Source organism: Zeus faber (genome assembly GCF_960531495.2).
Source record: "Zeus faber genome assembly, chromosome: 11".
Classification (NCBI taxonomy): domain Eukaryota; kingdom Metazoa; phylum Chordata; class Actinopteri; order Zeiformes; family Zeidae; genus Zeus; species Zeus faber.
This window is the reverse complement of record NC_137205.1, coordinates 5906514-5928932: the sequence shown is the minus strand read 5'-3', so window position 1 is coordinate 5928932 and position 22419 is coordinate 5906514. Positions and strand designations below refer to the sequence as shown.

Here is a 22419-nt window from a genome sequence, read left to right as displayed (position 1 = left end):
CATTCATCCATTTATGGTTCACCATCCAGGATTTACAACCTGTCCATCAGCCCTTACTACATGTCCGAAGAAGGCGAGGACAGCCCCTTCATCTGCTCGGCCGCCCGAGAGAACGGCATGCTTCGTTGCCATGACATCCCGGCCTACAGTGAGGGTGGGGCCCAGTGCTCCTTGGCGGCCCCGCCCCGCGGCTCCGCCCTGATGGGTTCACCCACCGTGGCCAGTGGGAATAGCTGCGTCAATTGGAACCGGTATTACAACGTCTGTAAGCCAGGAGACATCAACCCACACAAGGGGGCCGTGAACTTTGACAATATCGCCTACGCCTGGATCGCCATTTTCCAGGTATGGAGACATATCTGGAAATACCTATGGACTCTGATACATTTCTATATTTTACGTACTTTCATATCTTTGTCTCTATAGCCATAGTGTGAAAAGAAGTACTCAACATGCAATGACTATCCTTCCAGACGTCCAATCCATAGATCTGCTTTGTAATCAGAAACAAAGGCATTGATTAGAAAGACCTCTTGTGTTTAATGAATGATGCCTTATAATAATGCCAACATTAAGGCTTTTTTCTTTATGGCCGAGGTTTCCGTTTATTTTACCTCTTTTCCAAGTCCAGTTCATTTCTATAGCACTTCATCATCAGAACAGTCTCAGTCTTTATCCAGGTTCTAGGTACAGTTCGGTGGCACCGTAGACGGTAGACATAAATGCACATACAGTAGTTCCTGTGTCGTCACCTGTTGGTTTCAGACGAGACGATTTTAAGCCTGGAGTTTGGGATTACGCTTGCCACCCACTTGGCAGAAAGCAGAACCAAATTGGGGCAGTGCTGGTGTGCAGAGTCTTGGTGTGCTGGGGAGTGCAACTGACACCGCCAGAGTCGGAGGCAGGAAGAAACTCGCCCACCTTACTCGAAAATCGAGAGACATGCAGATCAAGGCAACTATTCTATATACTGTACCTATAACCTTATACCTTTTAAGATCTTCTTAATGGATCAATCATGTCAAAATCACAACAAAGACACCCATTAGAACAATTCATGTTAGAGACCCTTGAAGTCTTGTAGAAGTTGTATTGACTTTGACCTTCTATTGAGTGAAGTCTCTTCTTTTTCCATTGAGTCAGAGGTTCTGTGAAGCGGCATCTAGTGGCCATGAGCTCAACTGCAGTTCAAATGACTTCCACATTGGTTTTAACGCTCACCTGTCACGGTGGCTGCTTGGGTGGCACTGGCATCCCCGAACCCTAAGCCCTCGTATTGGGCAGGGGGGATAAAAGCAAGCGGGAAGAAGCCTTGAGAAGGGAGATACAAGAGGGGTTTGTTAACAAAAAGCTTCTTGTGTCTTGGCTTCTCCCAAGATTGTGCATGCCCTTCCCTGAGGGATTGGACATGTTTTGACATATTGCACACACCACACATCCATACTCTGTGCTGGAAATATGAATCTGGAAGAAGCGGAGTGATAGATATGTAAATCTTATATTATAAAAGACGATACTTTTGTAATACCCCCAGTTTATGCCATTGGTATAATCACCATTTTACACAATGGACACTTTGTCCATTATACACACACCGCCAGTATACACGAACCGCCTCTTATCTCCTCTCCTTCATCCCTGGTAGAAGAAGGTCACCGGGGAGCCTCGGCACGCTGCTTATCTCGACTCGGCCTCGAGCAGGGCATCTGTGGTGGTGGTGTGAGCCCAGTTCCTCCAGCGTACACAACCGGTCTGGTCCAGTTGATAAGCTCAAGCAAACTCCATCTCTAGCTCTAACAAGCGTTCTCTCTCTCTGTCTCTCTCTCTCTCTGTCTCTCTTTCCTGCTCTCTCTCGCTCTCTCTCTCTCTCTCTCTCTCGCTTTCTCTCTCTGTCTCTCTCTGAGGGTCTAAGAGAGGGTCACAGCCTCAGACCATACATGCACACGCACACACATACACACACACACACACACACACACACACACACACACACACACACACACACACACACACAGGGTTTCCCATATGTATTTATCCTCACTAGCCTAATTTCAATCACCACTCAAAATGACATATACACATCGGTTCTGCTGAGTGCTCCGCTCACCTCACCTCTTACCATGTGTGCCTTCCAGTTGTGTGTGTTTGTGTGCGTGCGTGCCTGCGTGCCTGTGTGTCACAGAGGGAGAAAGAGCAAGAGAGAGCTTCCAGCCAGGGGTCTCTGGGATTAGATATTGCTGATCATTTTCATTTTTTATGATGGCAGAGCGAGTGTCTCTTTCAGCCCGAGAAAAGATGAGATCAAATGCCTTATCCGGGTATTAGAATGTCTCAGAATGTTTTGTGGTGTGTATGGGTGCGTGTGTGTGTGTGTGTAGTTGGCGGTTGATGGTGATTTAATAATCAGAGTACTCTTGAAAAAAGGAATGTTTTTTTTTCAATCTCTCCATTCTATCTCCGACTGCGTTTTAAAAGCTGGGTTAGGGTTAGGGTTCTTTTGAAACGCTCTGAAACGTAATGTGTGTCAGTGTGTGAGAGCGGAAGAGAGCTCCAGAGAGAGAGAGTGAGAGAGAGAGAGAGGTAGGACTTGCGGGAGAAGTGATACAATGCGATGGAATGATAGAGATGGAGAGGAGAGGAGAAAGATAGGTACGTAGATGTGAAGACGAAAAGTCAAAGTGAGAGAGAGAGAGAGAGTCGTAGGGATGCAACGGTTCGGTATGTATCACGGAGCCACACATAGGAGCCACGATAACGGTACGGTTTCGGTATCTTTGTGTTGAAGAAAAAAAAGTAAAACATTTTAAAATATTAAAAGGTGCAAAAAATGTTGAGGGGGGAGACCGGGGTTCAAGTTCATTTGTGGGTTGTTATAATTTACATAAGTTCATCTGATTGATGGGGAGGTGTCCAGTATAGTGGATAATTATATTTATTTTCGTTAATATTTATTTATTTATTTATATGATATTTTAAAAACCTTTCACAATACATTTTTTTAATAAAACCAGTACTATACTTCATTATTTTTGTGTAGAACAGGTATAAACACATAAATAGTAATAGAAAATAACTTGTGAAATTAAATAAAACCTTACAGTCAGATCAGTGCGTATGCCTTTGCTTTCTGAACCTAATGTGACGGTGAGTGTGCACCTTTTCCGCAATGGCACCTCCTGGTGAGGGAGGAACATAGGCTACCTCTTACGTAACTCTTCAAAAGAATCAGATCGTTTGTGAACGACCCAACACTACCTGGTGCGAGGGAAGAAGTTTGTAATAAAGAGGGACACGGCCATCCCAGGGGGATATTTTCTGACTGGACACTTAATTGATTGCACTCTTTACAAAAACATTTCCATGTAGTTTTATCTCGCGTTTCCATTGAAAAGGCTGCGTAGCACAGTTGAAAAGAAAAAGACCACTTGCGCAAAAATAGATAAATGCCGTGCAGCTCTGCGCGGACCCTCGGTGCGGCTGATGTGGTCAGTGGATCCACAGCAGTGGATTCAATAGGAAGCATGGACATACTGCACGCTGCATCCTTACGCTGCGCCAATACGTCCGGTGGACTTCTACAGTGATACCGTAATACCGTGGTTCACGTGTGCATATTGAACCATAGGGAGCGTACTGAACGGTTCAATAATATACCGTGTACTGTTGCATCCCTAGAGAGTAGTGTGTGAGTATGTGTGTGTGTGTGTGTGTGTGTGTGTGTGTGTGTGTGAGAGTTAGGGATATGCAGAGAGCCCACTATTTGTATTTGTTGAGGCAGCAAAATTATCATTAGGATAAAGTAATAATACGCAACAAGTGTATCAGCTTGTATTAGTAATTCTGTGTGTCACCAGGACTCGGAAAACTCGTGTCACTGCGTCGTTATGCTGCGTTCAAAGGAAACTCGGAAAATTATAACTCACATTCCTAATAATGCTGATGTAAAGGCAAGTGACAGCACGATTTGTAATTGGTGTCGATACAAAGTGATGGTGCCTTTTATGGGAACCCGGAAAACTGTATTTCGTATCTACAAAAGTAGATATCTTAGATATCTAAATAAAAGTGGAAATAGGTGTAAAAATCCTGTTTTTGTTTTTATTACACTCCTAATTTCAGGATATTAAACTGTTAGTATTAGTCTTCTGCAATAAGCAGTATGACCGTATGTATATGTACAGTATGTGACAAATAAGCTTGAAATTAAACTTAAGACTTAAAACTTTACCCAGCAATAAATATGTGTAACCTAGACAGCTATAGTGGTAGTGACCACCTGAGATGCCATTCGGGGTAGCATAGGGAGAGGGAGGATGCCTCCAAGCCCATAAACTCCTCGTAACTTTCCTCTGCCCTCACCGCCGCAGACAGAAGATTTGCCTGTCTTGCCCAAGGGGGGCCCTGCCCAAAAGGGAGGGGGCTCGCTCATTGACTGAGGACGTAAATGGGAACAGTATTGATTTTTTTTGACACGGTTCTCATTTCGCTCAGACAGGAGAGTGGGGGGAGTGGCTATCAGCGGAGATTCTCTGAGTTTTTGGTCTGTTCACACCTGGCATGAGAAAGTATCTCACTTGATGATGATCTCACTTCCCCACTCTTCAGTATATGCAAATCAGATTCATTTTGTTTCCCTAGTTTCTTACTTGTATGGAAAATGAAAAACATAAACCTAACTCAGAGAATTGGAGTGGAGTTATTTTTTCTCTCCTCCAGACAGCAGTGCGCCATGCGAGCCGCGTCGGTTCCCGTGTCGGTTTTCCTCTGTTTTTATTTTAGATCTATTTGTTTTCGTTAGTTTCTATTTGTATGAACTGAAGATTTTCAACCCAACGAAGGGGCTGTCCCGTTCTGCCTCGGCTCGGGACAGTGAATTGCGTAATAGAGAGAGAGCGATATTGCCATGGAGACACCCTCCACTCCAGGCTCCGGGGTAGCTCACGGCGTAGTACCCACAGCGCTCACAGTTATGAGGAATGATAATTGCAGCTATTTTTTTCTTTCCGAAAAGCAAAAAATATTTTAAATATTTGTACAAAATAAATATTCATGAAAACCCACTATTTGTGCTTTGCCGACTATCGGATTTGGATTCGGCTTCACCCCTAGTGTCTGGTGTGTGTGAGTGTGTGTGTGTGTGTGAGTGTGTGTGTGTGTGTGTGTGTGTGTGTGTGTGTGTGTGTGTGTGTGTGTGTGTGTGTGTGAGAGAGGTGGAGGGGTAGGGATGAAGTGTTCTCCCTCTTTCTCTCCCTCTCTCTCCTTATATTCTCTATTTCTCCCTCTCAGAGAGCCGCATCCTGCCTTCAGTTTCTGTAAATATGAACAATATGAATAATACATTTTAGTGCAGGAGGGGAGGAGGGTGTTTATTTTTGTGTTTTAACCCAATGGCCCCAGAAAAAAAAGCCCCACAATCCTCAGCGCCCCCCGGGGTCCCTGGTTAGACAAGCCACTGCTGTATCCACCACCGCCACCACGGGCCTTGTGACATTTTTTATAGTTTCGGGGTGAACAGAAAGGGTGAAGGAAGCTCGAAATAAAAATAATTATTTTATCAAAAGAAAAAAAAAATGTAGAGACAGAAATAAATTGTAAATAGGAGAGAAGCAGAAAGAGAATATGGAGAGATATGAAGAGGGGTGGGGGGGGGGGACTACTGAAGCAACAGGGCTCATCAGTCTAACAACTTCCAGGTTAATATCTATTGACCCTGAACACACACACACATAGACATTCAGACTCAACCTCAACGGCGTCCATGTTTGCGTCGTGGGGGTAGGGGTCAGCCGGTGATTTGTTGGGGGCGTCACCTCTATCTCCTCCTCCTTCGCCCCTTCACCCCTCTTTAACTTACACACTCCTTTCACGGAAAAAAAACAAAACATTACATGCATTCTAAGCCTCACGTTCAACCTCACCTGCTTTTGCATATGCAGGAGGGAAGGAAGCATTATGCTCAAAAAATATGTGTAATAAAACCCTAAAGAATATTTATCTTAATAATGTCAAGTTAGTTACACATTCTGGAACAGGATTTTTTGATCAGTATCAGAATAAGAATGGATTGGTGATTTCTCTGCAGACAATTAGCATAATAAAAATGAAATAAAATAATATAATCATTACAATTATATAACTGCATTGGCAGGAAGGCAATAAACTAGAACTCAACTCTCAAAAAATATATATACAGTATATATACTTGTTTGTGCACTGGACTCTGTGATATCTTTTGAAAAGTGTTTAGAGGCCAAGGTCATAGAACACACGTGTCTCCCTTTCAAAGCCAGGTTTTTTCTACTGCCCCACTAAATGAAATATGATGGTGTTTGCCTTACTTTGCCTTCATCCTTTCACTCTTTAACTTGGGCGGTAGAAAGAGCTGAGGCACTTTTTTAGTTTTTGTTTTATTTGCAGTTGATTATTCTGTGGAGATGAGTGTGGCGGTGACGCAGATCCAGATAGGATAGACTAAACATTCAAAGCTGCAGTTGAGGAAAACGTTGAAGTAGTCTCGTTTTGCCGCCTCTCAGTGGAAGACCGACCTGAATTCAACAGAAATGTATTTTCCATCAATGGAACTCGGTCTATAACAACACTGTTACCATTATATACAACACTGGTATAAACAGATGCCAGATGGCTATCTTCTTCATATCTTTAAAATTAAGAAAGAAAAGAAAAATATGATAATTTATAATATATTATATATGATATGATAATGATATTTGGCATTTATTTTATAATATACCAATTGTTTTCATGTGAAAAGAAGAACAAATATTTTCCAGAAAATACATTATGCAGCAAAATATAATAAAATAATAAAATATAAAAATATGAAAATATAAATAATAACAATAATAACAAATATTATCTGAAAATATCAATATATATAATATATATATAACATAAGTATATAATTTATTTTATAAATTCTGGAATAGAAATGGCAATATACTAACATGTAGGGAAACATATTTATTTAAGTATATAATCCTTTCATACAGTTAACTCTACAATAAATGTATTTTCTATTTTATAATGCTGTATTTCTTTATATACATTTTTCCAGATGCGTTCATTTCAGTGGTAAAGCGGTGAAGTGCATACGGTACGAGATGGCCGATAATAAATTATCTTAAAAAATGTATAGAAAAAAGAAATTCAAGGACAGGTCGCTAAACACAACCCACGTTACGTACCTTTACTGTAAACGTCTACGGTGCCGGCCATCTTGTAGGCACTGTAGGCCAAAACTGTATATAATATTATGGAAAGAGAGAGAGAACAAAAAGATGTGTATGCAAGGAGAAGCCCATTTCCTATTCTGGTGTGTGTATTGCTGATAGTCCCAGACTTTTATTTTATTTTTTTAGCTTTTTGCCTTGTTCGATATGGCTGAGCAACAGCCTCGGCGACTACGCTGCTGGCTCCGGCCTGTGAATCGAGATCGACTCGGCACTCTTCTTTTTGTTTGCTTTTCGCCTTGCGGTACTGAGGTGCTGCTCTCTCGTAGAGGCACTGAGCCAATGTTCTTCACAAGCCTTTGTGCTCATCTGAGTGCCTGTTGCACCGTTTGGCAGTTGTTGTTTTTTTTTATTGTTTCGTTATGTTTGGGTTTTTATTTAAATATCTGGCTTATATATCTGTTAAACTGGCTAGGGTAGGCATAGGTATGGCTTAAATGTATAATAAAATGACTCAAGGGGCATGCTCAGCTTTAGGCTGTGTGTGTTCTTAAAGGTGGATTTTTCGATCTGAAAGGAATTAATACGATCCCATACTCATCAGAGGCATGGTACAGTTCTGAACAGGAAAAAGAGGATTAGTTGCTCTGAGTGTGTTGATGCCTTTGCATTTGGAAATTTACATATAGAGTTTCAGTATGTGTTTGTCGGTCTGTGTGTGTGTGTGTGTGTGTGTGTGTGTGTGTGTGTGTGTGTGTGTGTGTGTGTGTGTGTGTGTGTGTGTGTGTGTGTGTGTGTGTGTGTGTGTGTGTGTGTGTGTGTGTTTGTACGTCAACAGTTTAGGCGGGTTGGCACGGAATGCTTGCGGAGGTGTGAGTGTATTACCAGCTTGCTGAGCGGCCGCTTTCAGGTCTGAGTGTCTCAGCCCCTTCATTAGCATAGCAGAGCACATGAAAGAGCTGCGTCTGTGCACGGTCACACACACTCGCACGTGCGCCGCGTGCACGTACGCCACACACCATACACACTCTGTTAAGGGGATAAAAAAAACCACCACGGGGCTTTGTTTTACAGATTAGCTCAGAATAGAGAATTGAGAATGTGATGCTGCCTGCACATGTTTCTCTGTGCTGTGTGTGTTTGTGTGTGTTTGTGTGTGTGTGTGTGTGTGTGTGTGTGGGGGGGGGGGTTGGTGTTGGTGTGGTGCAACAGCAGCATTCCCACACATCCATTTTTTGGGATCAGGCGTAGCCATTGCTGAAGGGAATCGGTGCGTGTAATTGTTTACTAACTGCCTAATTATTAAACTATAATCTCTCTCTCTCTCTCTCTCTCTCTCTCTCTCTCTTCCCAGGTTATCACACTGGAGGGCTGGGTGGACATCATGTACTATGTCATGGACGCACACTCCTTCTATAATTTTATATATTTCATATTGCTCATTATAGTAAGTACCCAAAAATGTATTTCTTTGTTGATGTTTTATTTAAACACAGTTTCACCTCAAACTATCATTTCAGCTTCATGCATCAAGATTCATAAAGTCATAAAGGATCCAGAGGCTAATAAAGGAATGTCACTTGTGACGAATGGAAAACGTAAAAATGTTTGCTAAACAACACAATGTAATGTAATTAAGAGCGTATACCTGGTAGACTTCCTTATTCCTTATAAAACAAAATAAAGCTTAATACATTTGCCATTTTTCTCCAATGTACCTCGATTTATTTCAAAGAGCTATTTATTTTAAAAATATTGTTAAAATTTAGATTTTTTTTTGTTGTTGTTGTTTTTCTATAATTAGCGTTACATTCCTGAAGCACATTGCCCCAGGATAACTATTTCTGTTCTCGCCAGATTCCTTTAAATCCGCTCTGCCTCTTATGGCACATGAGGGTGAATTTCAAACGACAAGAAAAGAAGAAAGGGAAGAGAAAAAAGAACAGCAGGGACTACATTTTGCTCCGTCACATGACACACTTTCTATTCTTCCTCCCGGTTGATGTGAAGAAACACTTCGCATGCACTGAGAAAGAAAAAAGAGGAGAGGGAAACAATGCAGGGCAGGCCTGGCCTGTGCCAACCAGAAGACGAGGGATGCAGAAGAAGGGAGGACGAGTGAGAGAGAGAGAGAGAGAGAGCGAGAAAGAGAGAGAGAGTAAATCATCCTCATCGACAAAAACATCAGAGGAAAGACGAGCAACAGATGATGACGATTTTGAGTCTATTCAGCCACGGCCTCAAAGGCAGTAAAAGAAATATTAAAATGGAAAGAAAGATTAAATGAAAGATTTAATAAAATGCATAGGATTGCACAGGCAAGTGATGAGAGTAAAACTGGAATAATGATAGAATCGGTGGAGTAATGACTGATCGGTGGTAAAAGATCAGCTAACAAGGTGACTTCCATGGGAGGTCTGTGGAAATGGTGTTTTGTGGGCAGAGTTTTGTCTTAATAATGGCAATACCAAATGGTTTGTTTTCCAAGAACAGTGTGACACCACGGTCTTTCTTTGCAGAAAAGACAAATGAGGATGTGTCACATATCACAATAAGGGGTCTGAAATATTACAGTCTCGGTCCGTTTTGATTAAATACCCTACATCAGGGAACCCCAGAGCCTTAGTTGAGTTGACGAAGCTCTGCTGGATTTGTCGTGGTGCTCACTTGTTGATTTAATGTGTCAAACCTCTCGCGTGGAACAATGATAAATTCCTCCACGGCACTTCCTGCAGGGCCCTCTTTTGTCCTAGTTCAATGGCTAAATGGACAATCAGCACGTAATCAACCTTTCTTGTTTTTTTACCCCTCAAGTAACACTCTAAACCATATCCTTTTATATCCAAAGTGTCTATCTGACTGTGTTCGGTGTTGGACATGTCAATAGCAGGGTAAAAGTTGCCTGTTACCCCAGTCAGCCCAATCTCCTGGCAATGCTTTGCAAGGACCCAACGCCGGCATTCTGTTATTCGGTTTTGCCATGGAGTGATATCGTCCTCATTGGCCTTTGTTATTTTGGCTAAATAAAGACATCGGTAATCCTAAAACGGTGTAACTTGACATTTATTTTGAAGGTTATTGTCGACCTTTTCCCAATGTGCCATATTTGCTTACATTTTGGTTTGTGATGATAGATGGTAACGGGTCGATCTGGATATGATTACATATAAAACGAACCAATGGACTGTTTTACATGTACTCAAGCCTATAAAGAAGAGGAAAGGTATGCTGTTAGCACAGCATACCTTTCCTCTTTCTCTTACCAAACAGTCATCTTCTCCGCTAACTGCCCTTCCTGCTCCATCTGTCCAGGTGGGATCTTTCTTCATGATCAACCTCTGTCTGGTCGTCATCGCCACCCAGTTCTCGGAGACCAAGCAGCGGGAGAACGCCCTGATGAGGGAGCAGCGTGCGCGATACATGTCAAACGACTCCACACTGGCTAGCTACAGCGAGCCAGGATCTTGCTACGAGGAGATGCTACGCTACGTCAGCCACCTCTACCGCAAGCTGACGCGCAGGGTGCACAGGATATACTCCGGCTGGCACAGGTGCGTTACCCATCAGGGTTGCCGAGACCTTGCCGGACCAGTGGTCGGGGTCGTTGGTTGACTTGCACAACCAAGTCGCCTCCAACTCTAGTGGTGCTATTTGCAATTGGTAGTAAACAGTTGATATTGTGCAAACACGATTGTTATTCTAAAGTGAGGCTGGATAAATTCTTGAAGTCAACTATGGAATATCAGTGAGAGAAAAGATATGGTCAGGATTTTTACCTTAATATTATCAAGTTCAGCGTCCTATTTTATATTCAGCATCATAAAATTGTAATCACGCAGTTTTCCGCCTTGTTTAATTGGTTCTAGTTGGTTTAGGTTTTGGCTAGGTTGGTTAGGTTCTGCCCAAACATTTTGCCAATTTTCCCAGTTACAATTTGTCCTGTCTGGGTCTTTCATTATTTAGCGAATTCCTTAGTTATTCATTCTGTTTCTTTCCGGCGGCATTATGCCACCATAAATAATATTGAAAATCCTCCTCAGAGGTACTGTACATATTCACATGCACCACGCAAATGATGGATTCACAAATGCTGAGAGATAAAACAAATTTTTTTTTTGTATCATTTTTTAAAAACCCTTCCCTCTTCTAGTAAACGTCGTAAAAAGGTGAACCCAAATGGCAGCAGCAGTGGTGGGAATGGGGGAGGCAACGGCCATGGTCACGGCTTCAGCCGTGGAGGCGGGGCCTCGGGCCCGGGCAGCGCCCCCTGGCTACGGCCCATCCACAACCTGCTGCAGCACCACCAGCACCACCACTGCCGACTCAGCAACGGGGGGCAGCACAAAGTTGCCACCCCAACAACAACACCATCAACACCAACAACACCAACCACAACAACAATAACAATAAACACCACCGCGGAGCACCGGGCAAGCGGGGAGGTGGAGGAGCTGGAGATGAGGTCACTGGCGGTCCCAGGGGTCGGGGGCGGCAGCGGTAACGGAGGTGGCCGGAGAGGCAGCGACTCGCCCGCAGTGTCCCGGAGCGTGGGGGCGCTGTTGGGGCGCCTGAACGGGGGCATGAACTACCCCACCATCCTTCCGTCATTTGTATGCAGCTACAGCAGCAAGACCCCCCCGCCCCACTCCCAGCACTGTGGACCTAGCCCAGGCATGGAGCGCTACCCGGTGTCTCACCACGCCTCGTCGGAGCACACCGACACACTGAGCAAGCTGCACCAGCTCGTGGGACAGCACAGTAAGAACAGCACGAGTAAGACTCACACACACATGCACACACACACACCCCCAACTCTCTACCGCTTCAGTTGCAGAAGATTCCAGTTAACTGAGGTACACCCTCAATTAATGTAAAGTCAGTCAAAACTGTTAGCTAACTACTGTTGTAGTTTAAAAAAAAATGTACACTTTACACGAGCAAACCCACACATACACACACTCATACATACATATCTATGCATACATACCCGTGCATGCATGCATAAACATCCTGCAAAACACAGATTTGGATGCAAATGCATATGTACACTACATACTGTACAAACACATGCACACAAATCCAGAAACCCAATCTAAAAATACCCACACACCTACCCACACACACACACACACACACACACACACACTACTTTCATATTATGAAATATATATATATATATATATAAATTTTATTTTTTTCATATTTCTCTTACGCTTTGGACTTTCCCTTCTATCGTTTAAGAGACTAGTTTTCTTCATTCCCCCCTTACTGAATCTTCTGGTCCATTCCCCCTATCAATATTCCCCCCGTCGACTCTCAGAGTTTGGCCCGAGGTAACTTCTGGCAAAGTGGTCTGGGGTGTTTGTCTCCGGATGCACTTAAGAGTCTCCAATGTCAGTGTCATTAATGCAGTGCTAGCAAGATGGAGAGAGAGAAAGAAGGTAACAAGGTAAAAAAACAATTGACTGTCCAAACAAGCGGTCAAACAACCTGCCGGCTCGTGCGTGTAACCCCCTAATTTGCATATCCAACTCCCATTGGGCATATACAGTATAAATCCCAATAACGGCACTTACAGTAATGTTATTTTTGTAAATGTCAAACTGATTTAGTTTGAAAGAAACTATTAAGCCCCTTTCACACGTCAGTCTTTCCCGGCAATGTTCCGGAACCATTCCTGCCTATGGTCATGTCTGAATTGGTGTAGGGATCTGTTCTGTTATTCGAGTCTTTTACGCCCAGGAAGGTCCGATAAACATCATTCTGCATAAAGCGAGCCGACAGGGAGAGCTAGAATGGCTGGAGAAAGTTCCTTCTCCGGAGGCAGAGTGTAGGACAGGTGGAAAATTATCACACTGATTTTATATTATTATATTTTATATTAGATATTATATTTACATTGACTTTGGGATATTGCACCAGGTGCACCACCGCCAAATAGGACTGTCCTCCCTCTTGGTCCTTGTGGGTCTTCAGGTGGGAGAAGAGGCTGACCCTGGAGCTGCATATTTTGGTGTAGTGTGAGCTGTGAACAGTTATAGTCGTGGCAGGGAATCGGGAGGCGAGAGGCGAGAGTTCTGGGCGCGCACACCCAGGGAAACACGCAGGACCATAAACACTACCACATGCGTCCATCCGACACTGACAGAGTGAATGGGACCAGGTTAAATACAAAAGGAGTAACGCGGAAGGTGAAGACAGGTGGTCAGATTACTAACTGGGTACAGTTGTGCAGTGACAGGCAGCCAGACAGACAGACAGAGGAAGCTAGAGAGGGGCATAGGGACCTATAGACAGACAGAGGGAGCTAGAGAGGGCTAAAGGGAAACAGAGACAGATAGACCAAGAGCAGACAGAGGGAGCCAGAGAGGGACAGAGGGAGCCAGAGACAGACAGACAGACAGACAGGGAATCAAGGCAGGGCAGGATCCTGACACCAACACTTTCCCAGACAAGTTTTCTCCAAGTCGCCCTATTGGTTGCTGTGTCCTCCCAGATGTTAAGGTCTATGTGGCACTTTTTGATGCTCGCTTTAATGTTGTTCTTATACCTTTTCTTGTTGTCAGTGCAGTTGGCAATGAAAATCATGGCTGTGGTCCCTTTGTTTGGACGTTATCCACTCTGAGACTCCGATTTTTTTCTGACAGGGGGAGGAGTCTGTTAGTCAAAACCCCAGCTCGAGTTTTCCTAGCGGTTGACAGGAGGGAAATTCTGTGGTAGTTTCCGTAGTCTGCCGTGTCTCTCTTCTTAAAGATGGAGACAACTTAGGGCATCCCTAAGTTGTGCAGGGGTTTCCTCCTTTTCCCATATTTTGAGGAGCAGGACATGGATGTGGCTAAGGAGATCTTGCCCACCTCCCTTCAGGACTGGCTGGGAGGCCATCAGGTCCAGCGGCCTTGTTGTCATTCATCCTACTTATGACATCCTGCACCTCTCTCCAGCTGGACTTACTTATGGGTTGTTGAGGGAATTGGTCAAGGGCCTCCATCTCGGGAGTGGTGTGTTCTGAGCACTTTGTAAGCAGTAGTTTGCAGTTGGAATTTCGTATTGCCAACTCCTTCTTTCCCCATAATGCCTTTCCATAGATTGTGGTTTTGTCCCACCCTGGCATTGAAATCTCCAAACAGGATTAGTTTGTCCTACTTGTGGACTTTGGTTAGGATGTTGTCGAGGTCAGCATGAAAGGCCTCCTTAACTCCGTCCTGCGAATAAAGTGTTGGAGCACAAGCACTAACAACGGTGGCCTTTTGGCTGGCTGCAAGCAACAGGCGCATGGTCATTAGATGTTCATTGATGCCCACTGGGGGTTCAGATAGGTGGCTGATATGGCTGTTCTTAATGAAAAATGCACACCGTGGATCTGTGGCTCATCAGGAGGTTTCCAGAAGAAAGTATTTAACCTTTCTCTTCCTTCAACTACTCTTCATTAGCCAGTTGGGTTTCGGAGAGTGCCGAATATCAATCCGGAATCTCCTTAGCTCTCTGGAAATTATCTCAGTTTGCCTTTCAGGTCGATCACTGGATTGGTTTTCGATGAAGGTCCACACATTCCAGGCTCCAGTATACACCTCTTTCTGTTTATACTTCTGTTTCTGACCTCATGGTGGTGATCCCTCTCAATGTGGTAGTCCAGACAGGGGTTTTTGATGCAGGCTATGTTTAAGGCACCTTTTCTAGCCCCTTCCCCTACTGGGGTGAGTAGAGTAGATCCTATATATGGCTGCTAAATCGTGGGTGCAGCTGCCTAAATGTTTCCCACCACAGCAAAAGCGACCATCTCGCGCAATTCTAAAATCGCAAGGAGCAGCCAAAAAAGTTGAAAAAACCTTACTTGGAGGAAAATGAGATTTTTCCAGATTTGTGTTCCTTTGTGGTTTTTTTTTTATCTCTCAATGTATTTTCAAAACCGAGTTTGATTTATAAATACAGTGGTACTTTGACTTACGAGTTTAAATCGTTCCGTGACAGAGCTCATAATTCAATCTGCTCATATAGCAAATCAATTTTTCCCATTGAAATTAATTGAAATGCCATGAATCCGTTCCAGCCCCCAAAAATCCACCCCAGTTTTTTTTGTTACGTGTTTTTGATTCAGAAAAATGTATTTATAAATAACAAATATTGTATAAAAACATAATAAAAGAGAATGTAAAGAAATAAACTAGTTTTATAAAGTGTATTTACCTTGGCGATCAGACGACTTGGACTTACGGAAGATGCTGGCGGAGGAGGTTGGAGGACTTTATTGCTGAACTTAATTGCTATATTTTTTCACTTTCGTTTAACTTAAAAAAGCAACAACATAATCGTATTCACTGATGTTTGCCTTTTGCGCCACACCTTCCTCACTTTCATCTGCAGGCCGTTTCAATAAAAACCTGTCCAAGGAGGTTTGTTTCATCCTGCCTTTCAGAATGTTTCAGAAATGAGTTAGGCAAGTGTCGTCATATAGCGACGACCCACGACCAGTTGCAACTTTTTCTGGGTGCTTCCTTTCAATGAACTCTGAAAGTCTCTCCCACATTCCCAACATTTCCTTTATCTCACTTGTAGAGATAACCTCCTCTGCATCTTGCTCCTCCGCGGTACCAATTTCCTGCAAAACCTCTGTATGCTGCTGCGTCTGTAGCTCCTTTAACTCCTCCATCGTCAGTTCCTCGGAGTGCTCCTCGATGAGCTCGTTCACATCTTCTTCATCCACCTTCAAGCCCATGGACACATGGGTTCAAATCCTTCGATGTCCCTTTCAGACACAACCTCAGGCCACAGCTTCTTCCAAGCAGAGTTCAAGGTCCTCCCTGTAACACCCTGCCAGGCCATATTGATAATTCTGAGGCATATCACCATGTTGTAGTGGTCCTTCCAGAACTCTCTAAGGGTGAGGTTTGTGTTCTCCGTCACCTCAAAAGCAGTAGCGGAACAGGTGCTTGGTAAAGAGCTTTTTGAAATCACCTGCTGGTCCATGGGCTGCAGGATAGGGGTGGTGTCGGGTGGAAGGTAAAGAACCTTTATAAATGTGAACTCTTCGAGGATGTCATCTTCGAGGTTCGCGGGTGAGCAGGTGCATTGTCCAGGACGAGAAGGGCTTGCATCTTCTTCCAGAAGAGCCCTGTCTCGTCACATTTGAAGACCTGCTGGGGGATGTATCCTCCGGCTTCTAAGTTTTGAGATAATCCTCAGCTGCCTTCACATCCGAGCTCGCTGCCTCACCATGCCTGACGACGGAGTGAATGCCGGTCGTCTTTTTAAAATTCTTGAACCAGCCCCAACTGGCTTTAAACGACTCTTCCGATGCCTCGTCCGCTGAAGTGCCTGGGGTCGGCTGCAGCAAATGACTGTAGATCATTTTTGCCTTCTCGCAGATGATATCCTCCATCACGCTATTTCCTGCGAGCTGCTTCTCCATCAACCACACCAACAGCAGATTCTCCTTCTTTTCATGGACAGAGGTCCGCAGCTTTGACATTATTTTAACGCCCTTGGCTGGCGTAATACCCTTTTTCGCCTCCTTCTGCTTCAGTATGGTACATATCGTAGAAGTACTACGCTCGTACTGCCTCGCCAATTCCATCACACGCACAACTCGCTCATGTGTGTTGTGAATGCCTTCACATCCGAGCTCGCTGCCTCGCCATGCCTGACAACGGAGTGAATGCCGGTCGTCTTTTTAAAATTCTCGAACCAGCCCCGACTGGCTTTAAACGATTCTTCCGATGCCTCGTCCGTTGAAGTGCCTGGGGTCGGCTGCAGAAAATCACTGTAGATCATTTTTGCCTTCTCGCAGATGATACCCTCCATCACGTTATTTCCTGTGAGCTGCTTCTCCATCAACCACACCAACAGCAGATTGTCCATCTTTTCATGGACAGCGGTCCTCAGCTTTGACATTATTTTAACGCCCTTGGCTGGGGTAATACCCTTTATCGTCTCCTTCTGCTTCAGTATGGTACATATCGTAGAAGTACTACGCTCGTACTGCCTTGCCAATTCCATCACATGCACACCTCGCTCATGTTTTTCTATTATTTTGTGCTTTAAGTCAATGGACATCATCTTCTTCTTCTCAGCACTTACTTTTTTCAGACCCATGGTTCGAAAAAAAAAATTGGCAAAATAACTGCACAAAACCTGAGCACAAAACACAAAAGAGATGCTTCCACGCTCAGGTCACCACGTGAAGCGAACGAGTGAGATGCGGGATGCTGGCCGGATTCACTCACCACGCCACCTAGCGGCAGCACCTGAGGCTCGCTCCTTGTCAAATTTTTGCTCGCAAATCAATACAAAAAATCAACGGAACGACGGCTCAAAATCAGAAAACTTGTATGTTAGTGTGCTCTTAACTCAAGGTACCACTGTAGTAGAAAAATGTTAAACATTAAATGTTCCCGTTAGATTACATTACAAGCGCAGTTCACTTACCGAGACGTGGAACAGCGCTGAATAATGCCAATCCATCGTTTCCTTTAAATGGAGAGCCCAGATGAAGATCATTCATCCATATTCCATGTGATATGAAGTCACAATGTGAAACCGTTTTGATAGAATTCAACCTTTAAATCGTACTACTTTTACACACACGGAGCCACTGTTGTGAAACGGTGAAGAAGAAAAACCCTTCGTGTCACGCACCTACGTCACTTCCGTAAACAGACGGTTAAAGCGCTGCACGTGGTGTGTCAGTCTGACTTGTCTGTAAAAACTTTCTTCTCCCTATTGTTATGGATTATGCAAAGCGGGTGGCAGAAGCTCTGAATCATATTTCGAAACTTAATCTGACGAGATCCAAGTCTGTGTTAGCAGTGCGTACTGGACTGCATTTTCCGCGATGATAGTCAGTTCTCCCACAGCGACACGGAGAACGAAAGCACTGCTGAATCTGATATTACTCCGGACTTGGAGAACATTTCAAACAGCGGATTTTAAACTTAATGTGACGATGAAACGGAATATTTTCAAGAACCTCCGGAGGAGACCAAGGATACGTCCGTTGTTGTTACAACGGAAGAAGTTGATGACGTGATGAAGTCCGTTGAGGTTGGTGACAGATTTTCAGATTTCAGATTTTCTGAGACTGATAATATTGATAGACTACATTTTATTGTGTTGTCCGTTCTTTTAAACGCCAAAATAATTCCACTTTTATAAAACATGTATATTCTTACTGTTAAATAAAATCTTTTTTAAAAACAATATTAGTTTTGTGTTATTGAGCTGTTCGTGATTGGCCCATTCAGCATTATGTTAAGTAGCCATGAGGCTTTGTTTGTCCGTCAACTCCATTTACATTCTGGGAGCTGGCTGAATGAACCTGGTGTGGGTAAAACTTTGGAGGTGATTATCTCAGAATCACGGTTTGCCATTGTCATTAACAAGTCATAGCTTCAAAAATATTTGCTTGATTTGCACAAGTGACACCTTGTCTGGAAGCTCTGATTATCTGCTTTCAAATGATGTGAGAAATAAAAATCTTAAAAGTCGCCAAATGACCCTAAAGTACACGATGGGTCACAAATGCTCTTTCTGTCTCAGTCCAAGAGCTTAAGGACTGTGTCAAACACCCACCGCCTATGTGCCCGGTTGTGGCTAGGGACTGCCAAACTTCACGGTCCTACCCCACTCACCACTTCCTGATCCCCACAGGTCTTGGATATGGGATATTGAGCAGTCTGATTCACATTCGAGATGATGCCTGCACTTGACCGTGATCTTTAAACATGGAAAGGCTGATGCGCCTGCAGGCACCAGATGGTCCTTGGCAGAGGGGGGCCAGGTTCCAATGGCATGGGTCCAAAACGACTGGGGACCACCCTCTGTTGCAGCCTTCATCCGCCTTCAGTGCTGTTGTGACTTGACGTAATCCTCTGCCAGTTCCGCCGCTGAGGTCTTGGTTGGATCGCATTTCGTCTGCAATCTCCCCCGCTACCTTACCGCCGTGACTGACCCTACTAGAGGCATAGCTCCAGACAGCATCACTCTCAGACCTATTGGAACACACAAGCTTCCACACCATGGCAAGGGGGCAATCCAAGGAGAGACACACACACACACACACACACACACACACACACACACACACACACACACACACACACACACACACACACACACACACACACACACACACACACACACAGACACGTCAGGCTGCTGCCGGCACCACACATGTAATTAAGAAGGCATCAATTAGTTCGTAGCTGAAGCAAAGACTGCCTCTGTGTAGTACATTGTAAATACAGAAGCAGAGACAGAGAGATGGGGGCAGCACCGATTAGTGTGGAGAGAAAAAAAGAAAAAAGAAAGAGGAGTAAGTAGTCCCAGAGCAGCACAGAGTTTTAATTGAAGCCTACAGCGGAATAACAGTTTGGAAAGTGTCAAAGTACCGGGGCCCTTGCACGCAGCCAGATGGATACACACAAGGTTATACATATCCAAACTTCATTCTATCTATCTGTCTGTCTGTCTGTCTGTCTATCTATCTATCTATATGTCTGTCTGTCTGTCTGTCTGTCTCTCTGTCTATCTATCTATCTATCTATCTCTCTATCTATCTGTCTGTCTGTCTCTGATTATGCATTTAAGCCATTCTAAAATGGCTCTATCCATCGTGTTCCAAAACGGGCTGTTTTTTGTGGGTAGCACCACCTTCTTGAGGCCACTCGTTCTGTGAGCCAATAGGGTTTTGAGCACAAGTTCCAGCTTCTGTGAGCCAATGGAGTTTTAGCTTTACTCTGGGTTCCATTGTTTTTAGTTTGTAAACTTCCACATATTTCACCTTATCAGTCCACCAAAAATCATTTTCTGAGCAAATTTGAGATGAGAAATAAGCAATACAGTTGCTGAATCTTCAATCATTAGATCTACAAAGGCCTAATTTAAAAGTTAGTTCCAACTTTTGTTGCGGTTCTCCAAGCATTCCAGGGAGGCCCCGGGACACCGGGATTTTTTGTTTCATGTAAACATTAAAACATTTTAATTAAATAAATTGAATAAATACATCTACAATAAGAACACACTATTTTTATTGGTTTTGTTTGGAGAAACGCACAATGAATCGGGCACCATAGCCTACAGTCTATATACTACGTTTTTACACCATAATTAGAGGGTTTCCCTGGATTTTTACAAATAGGCGATTGACACCTTTCCCATTGCCAGAAGAATTACCATTTTTTTTCTGGTGTCACATTCGACTTCACGAACACGTCAGAAAAAAGTTGTGTCATGTTTCCAGTTTAATTGGGAACAAAACAGTAAAGGAGACAGCAACTTACAAGAACAACATAAAACTGAATAAGTTGGGAAAAAAAGTATTTTGAGCCGTTCAAAAGAAACGATCGTTCAAAAGAAACAGATCGTTCGTGAACGACCAAACTCTACAATACAAGGATCCATGCTGCCAGTGTGCACCCGTCTTTTGGTGGTGGGGAGTGGAGATGCTCCTGCAGTTCAGAGACCTGGCTTGGGGTAGTGCTTGAGTGGTTTGGAGCCCGGCAGGGAGTGTGTGGGTTCTCTGCCGCAGTCCCCTCACTCAAAACATTTCATAGTCCCCCATGCAGGAAAAAAGTAATTAACGTATGATTTTGATCTTGGATTCTAAATAATAACCCGGATATGAAATGATTGAATGATAAACGGATATTCTCATCTAATTACACGCCACGCCCGGAACTACAACACGCGTCGCATCACGTCGGTAGAGGGGCAAAAATTGGCATGTCGACTCAAGTGTCCTGTTCACATCAGAGCCCATCAGAGCTGGAGCCAATAAAAACCTGTGTCTATTGCAGTGTAATTTGACCCGGGACTGAAACCAGGGTTTTACCTTTCCCATCTGATGACAAATGCTGGATGTTTGAGTGTGTTACTGGGTTTTTGGCGCAGTGGGAAAGGGGTATGCTGCAGTGTTTCTCTAATGGGGGTGCTCGTGCCCCTAGGGGTACTGCAGGTGGCACTCCAAAAATGAAAAATAATGTACTCAAAATTATTGGTTGTATATAATGTTTTAAAAAACATATAAGATGCAAGTACAATACATCCTTTTTTTTATTTTCTTTTTTTTCTCCCGATGCCAGTGAAGGGGGTACTCAGCTGAATAACATGTTATTGGGGGTACACCACATACCTTTTTTAAAGAAAGAAACACACAGCAGACCTATTTTTTAAATACGTACATTTTCATAATCTGCAGTTTCTGCAGAGAGTTGGTATTAATTCCTCTTTCTTTTAAAATATTTGCTTGTTTGTTGAGTTACTCAGATGCGGAGCGGTTTTAATTCTACTGAAGCCAAGCCATGTGACATGGCTGCAAATATGAACGGCTCATTTCAGGACATGTTTTCTGAAGCAGACGGCTCACAAAAAACTGAATGAGTTGTCTTATTTCACAGTTTGTGTGTTAGCAGGCCCATCAGAGACCCAAATGTACAGTATGTGCACAAGCACTGAAAAAGTACATTTTGCATAATAGGTCCCCTTTAATAAGGAGGAAAATATTAGAAAATTAGTAAAATACTGGCATTTCTGTGAAACCTGGATAGTTTGATGTTATAGTCTGTTGTATCCTCCATTTTCACTTTCCGTCTCTCTCTCACTCGCTCTCTCTCGCTCTCTCTCTCTCTCGCATGAACTCAGAATCTAAATTTGCGATTCCCTCAGACATATTTGTCAAGTGAAGTTTAGTCTCCTTTCCATCTTCCCCTCTCAGAGTAATAATACTGAGACACCTCAAGTTCCCAAGACTGTTCCTAACAGAAGGGGTAATGAGCATCACTGCCGGGCAGTGTATTTGACTCCCACTTACTTGCGCAAAATTCAGCCCCTGAAGGAAAAAAACAAAAACGTGGATGACTTCATGGCCTATCGCTCCAATGACTGTTGTTTGGCCTAAAAATAGGATTTATATCTTAAAAAGGGACTAAAAAAAGGCTGTTTATCCAAAATGAATAAGATGCACTGAAGACAGTGTATGACAACTTATGGTTACCACAATTGGTGTATCTTCAAAAGGAAATATTATGATGTTCAAAATGTATTTTTGGATGCCTTATGTTGAGCATGAAATTGGAAAGGAAACAGAATCTTTATATCGTGATATTGTCCCTCAACTCTTTCATTTAGTTCACTGGCTATTTGCTATTTATCCACCAGTACCAAAACTAGTTGATTCAAATAATACATACTCCTCTTTCATCCAACTGTCATTTAGGCTTTTATAATCCTAATGGTA

At 43.4% G+C, this 22419-nt stretch overlaps 1 protein-coding gene across 1 annotated transcript in view; it reads left to right on the top strand.

The window, feature by feature from the left end:
* cacna1ha (calcium channel, voltage-dependent, T type, alpha 1H subunit a) overlaps positions 1-22419 on the top strand; it is a gene marked incomplete at its 3' end in the record, with an annotated part of 154631 nt that overhangs the window by 74503 nt on the left and 57709 nt on the right. Inside the window, exons 6-9 of the mRNA XM_080010181.1 lie at positions 30-345; positions 8545-8637; positions 10503-10741; positions 11341-11948. Of these exons, the coding sequence (XP_079866307.1) occupies positions 30-345; positions 8545-8637; positions 10503-10741; positions 11341-11948 (1256 nt within the window). The remainder of the gene's footprint in view (positions 1-29; positions 346-8544; positions 8638-10502; positions 10742-11340; positions 11949-22419) is intronic.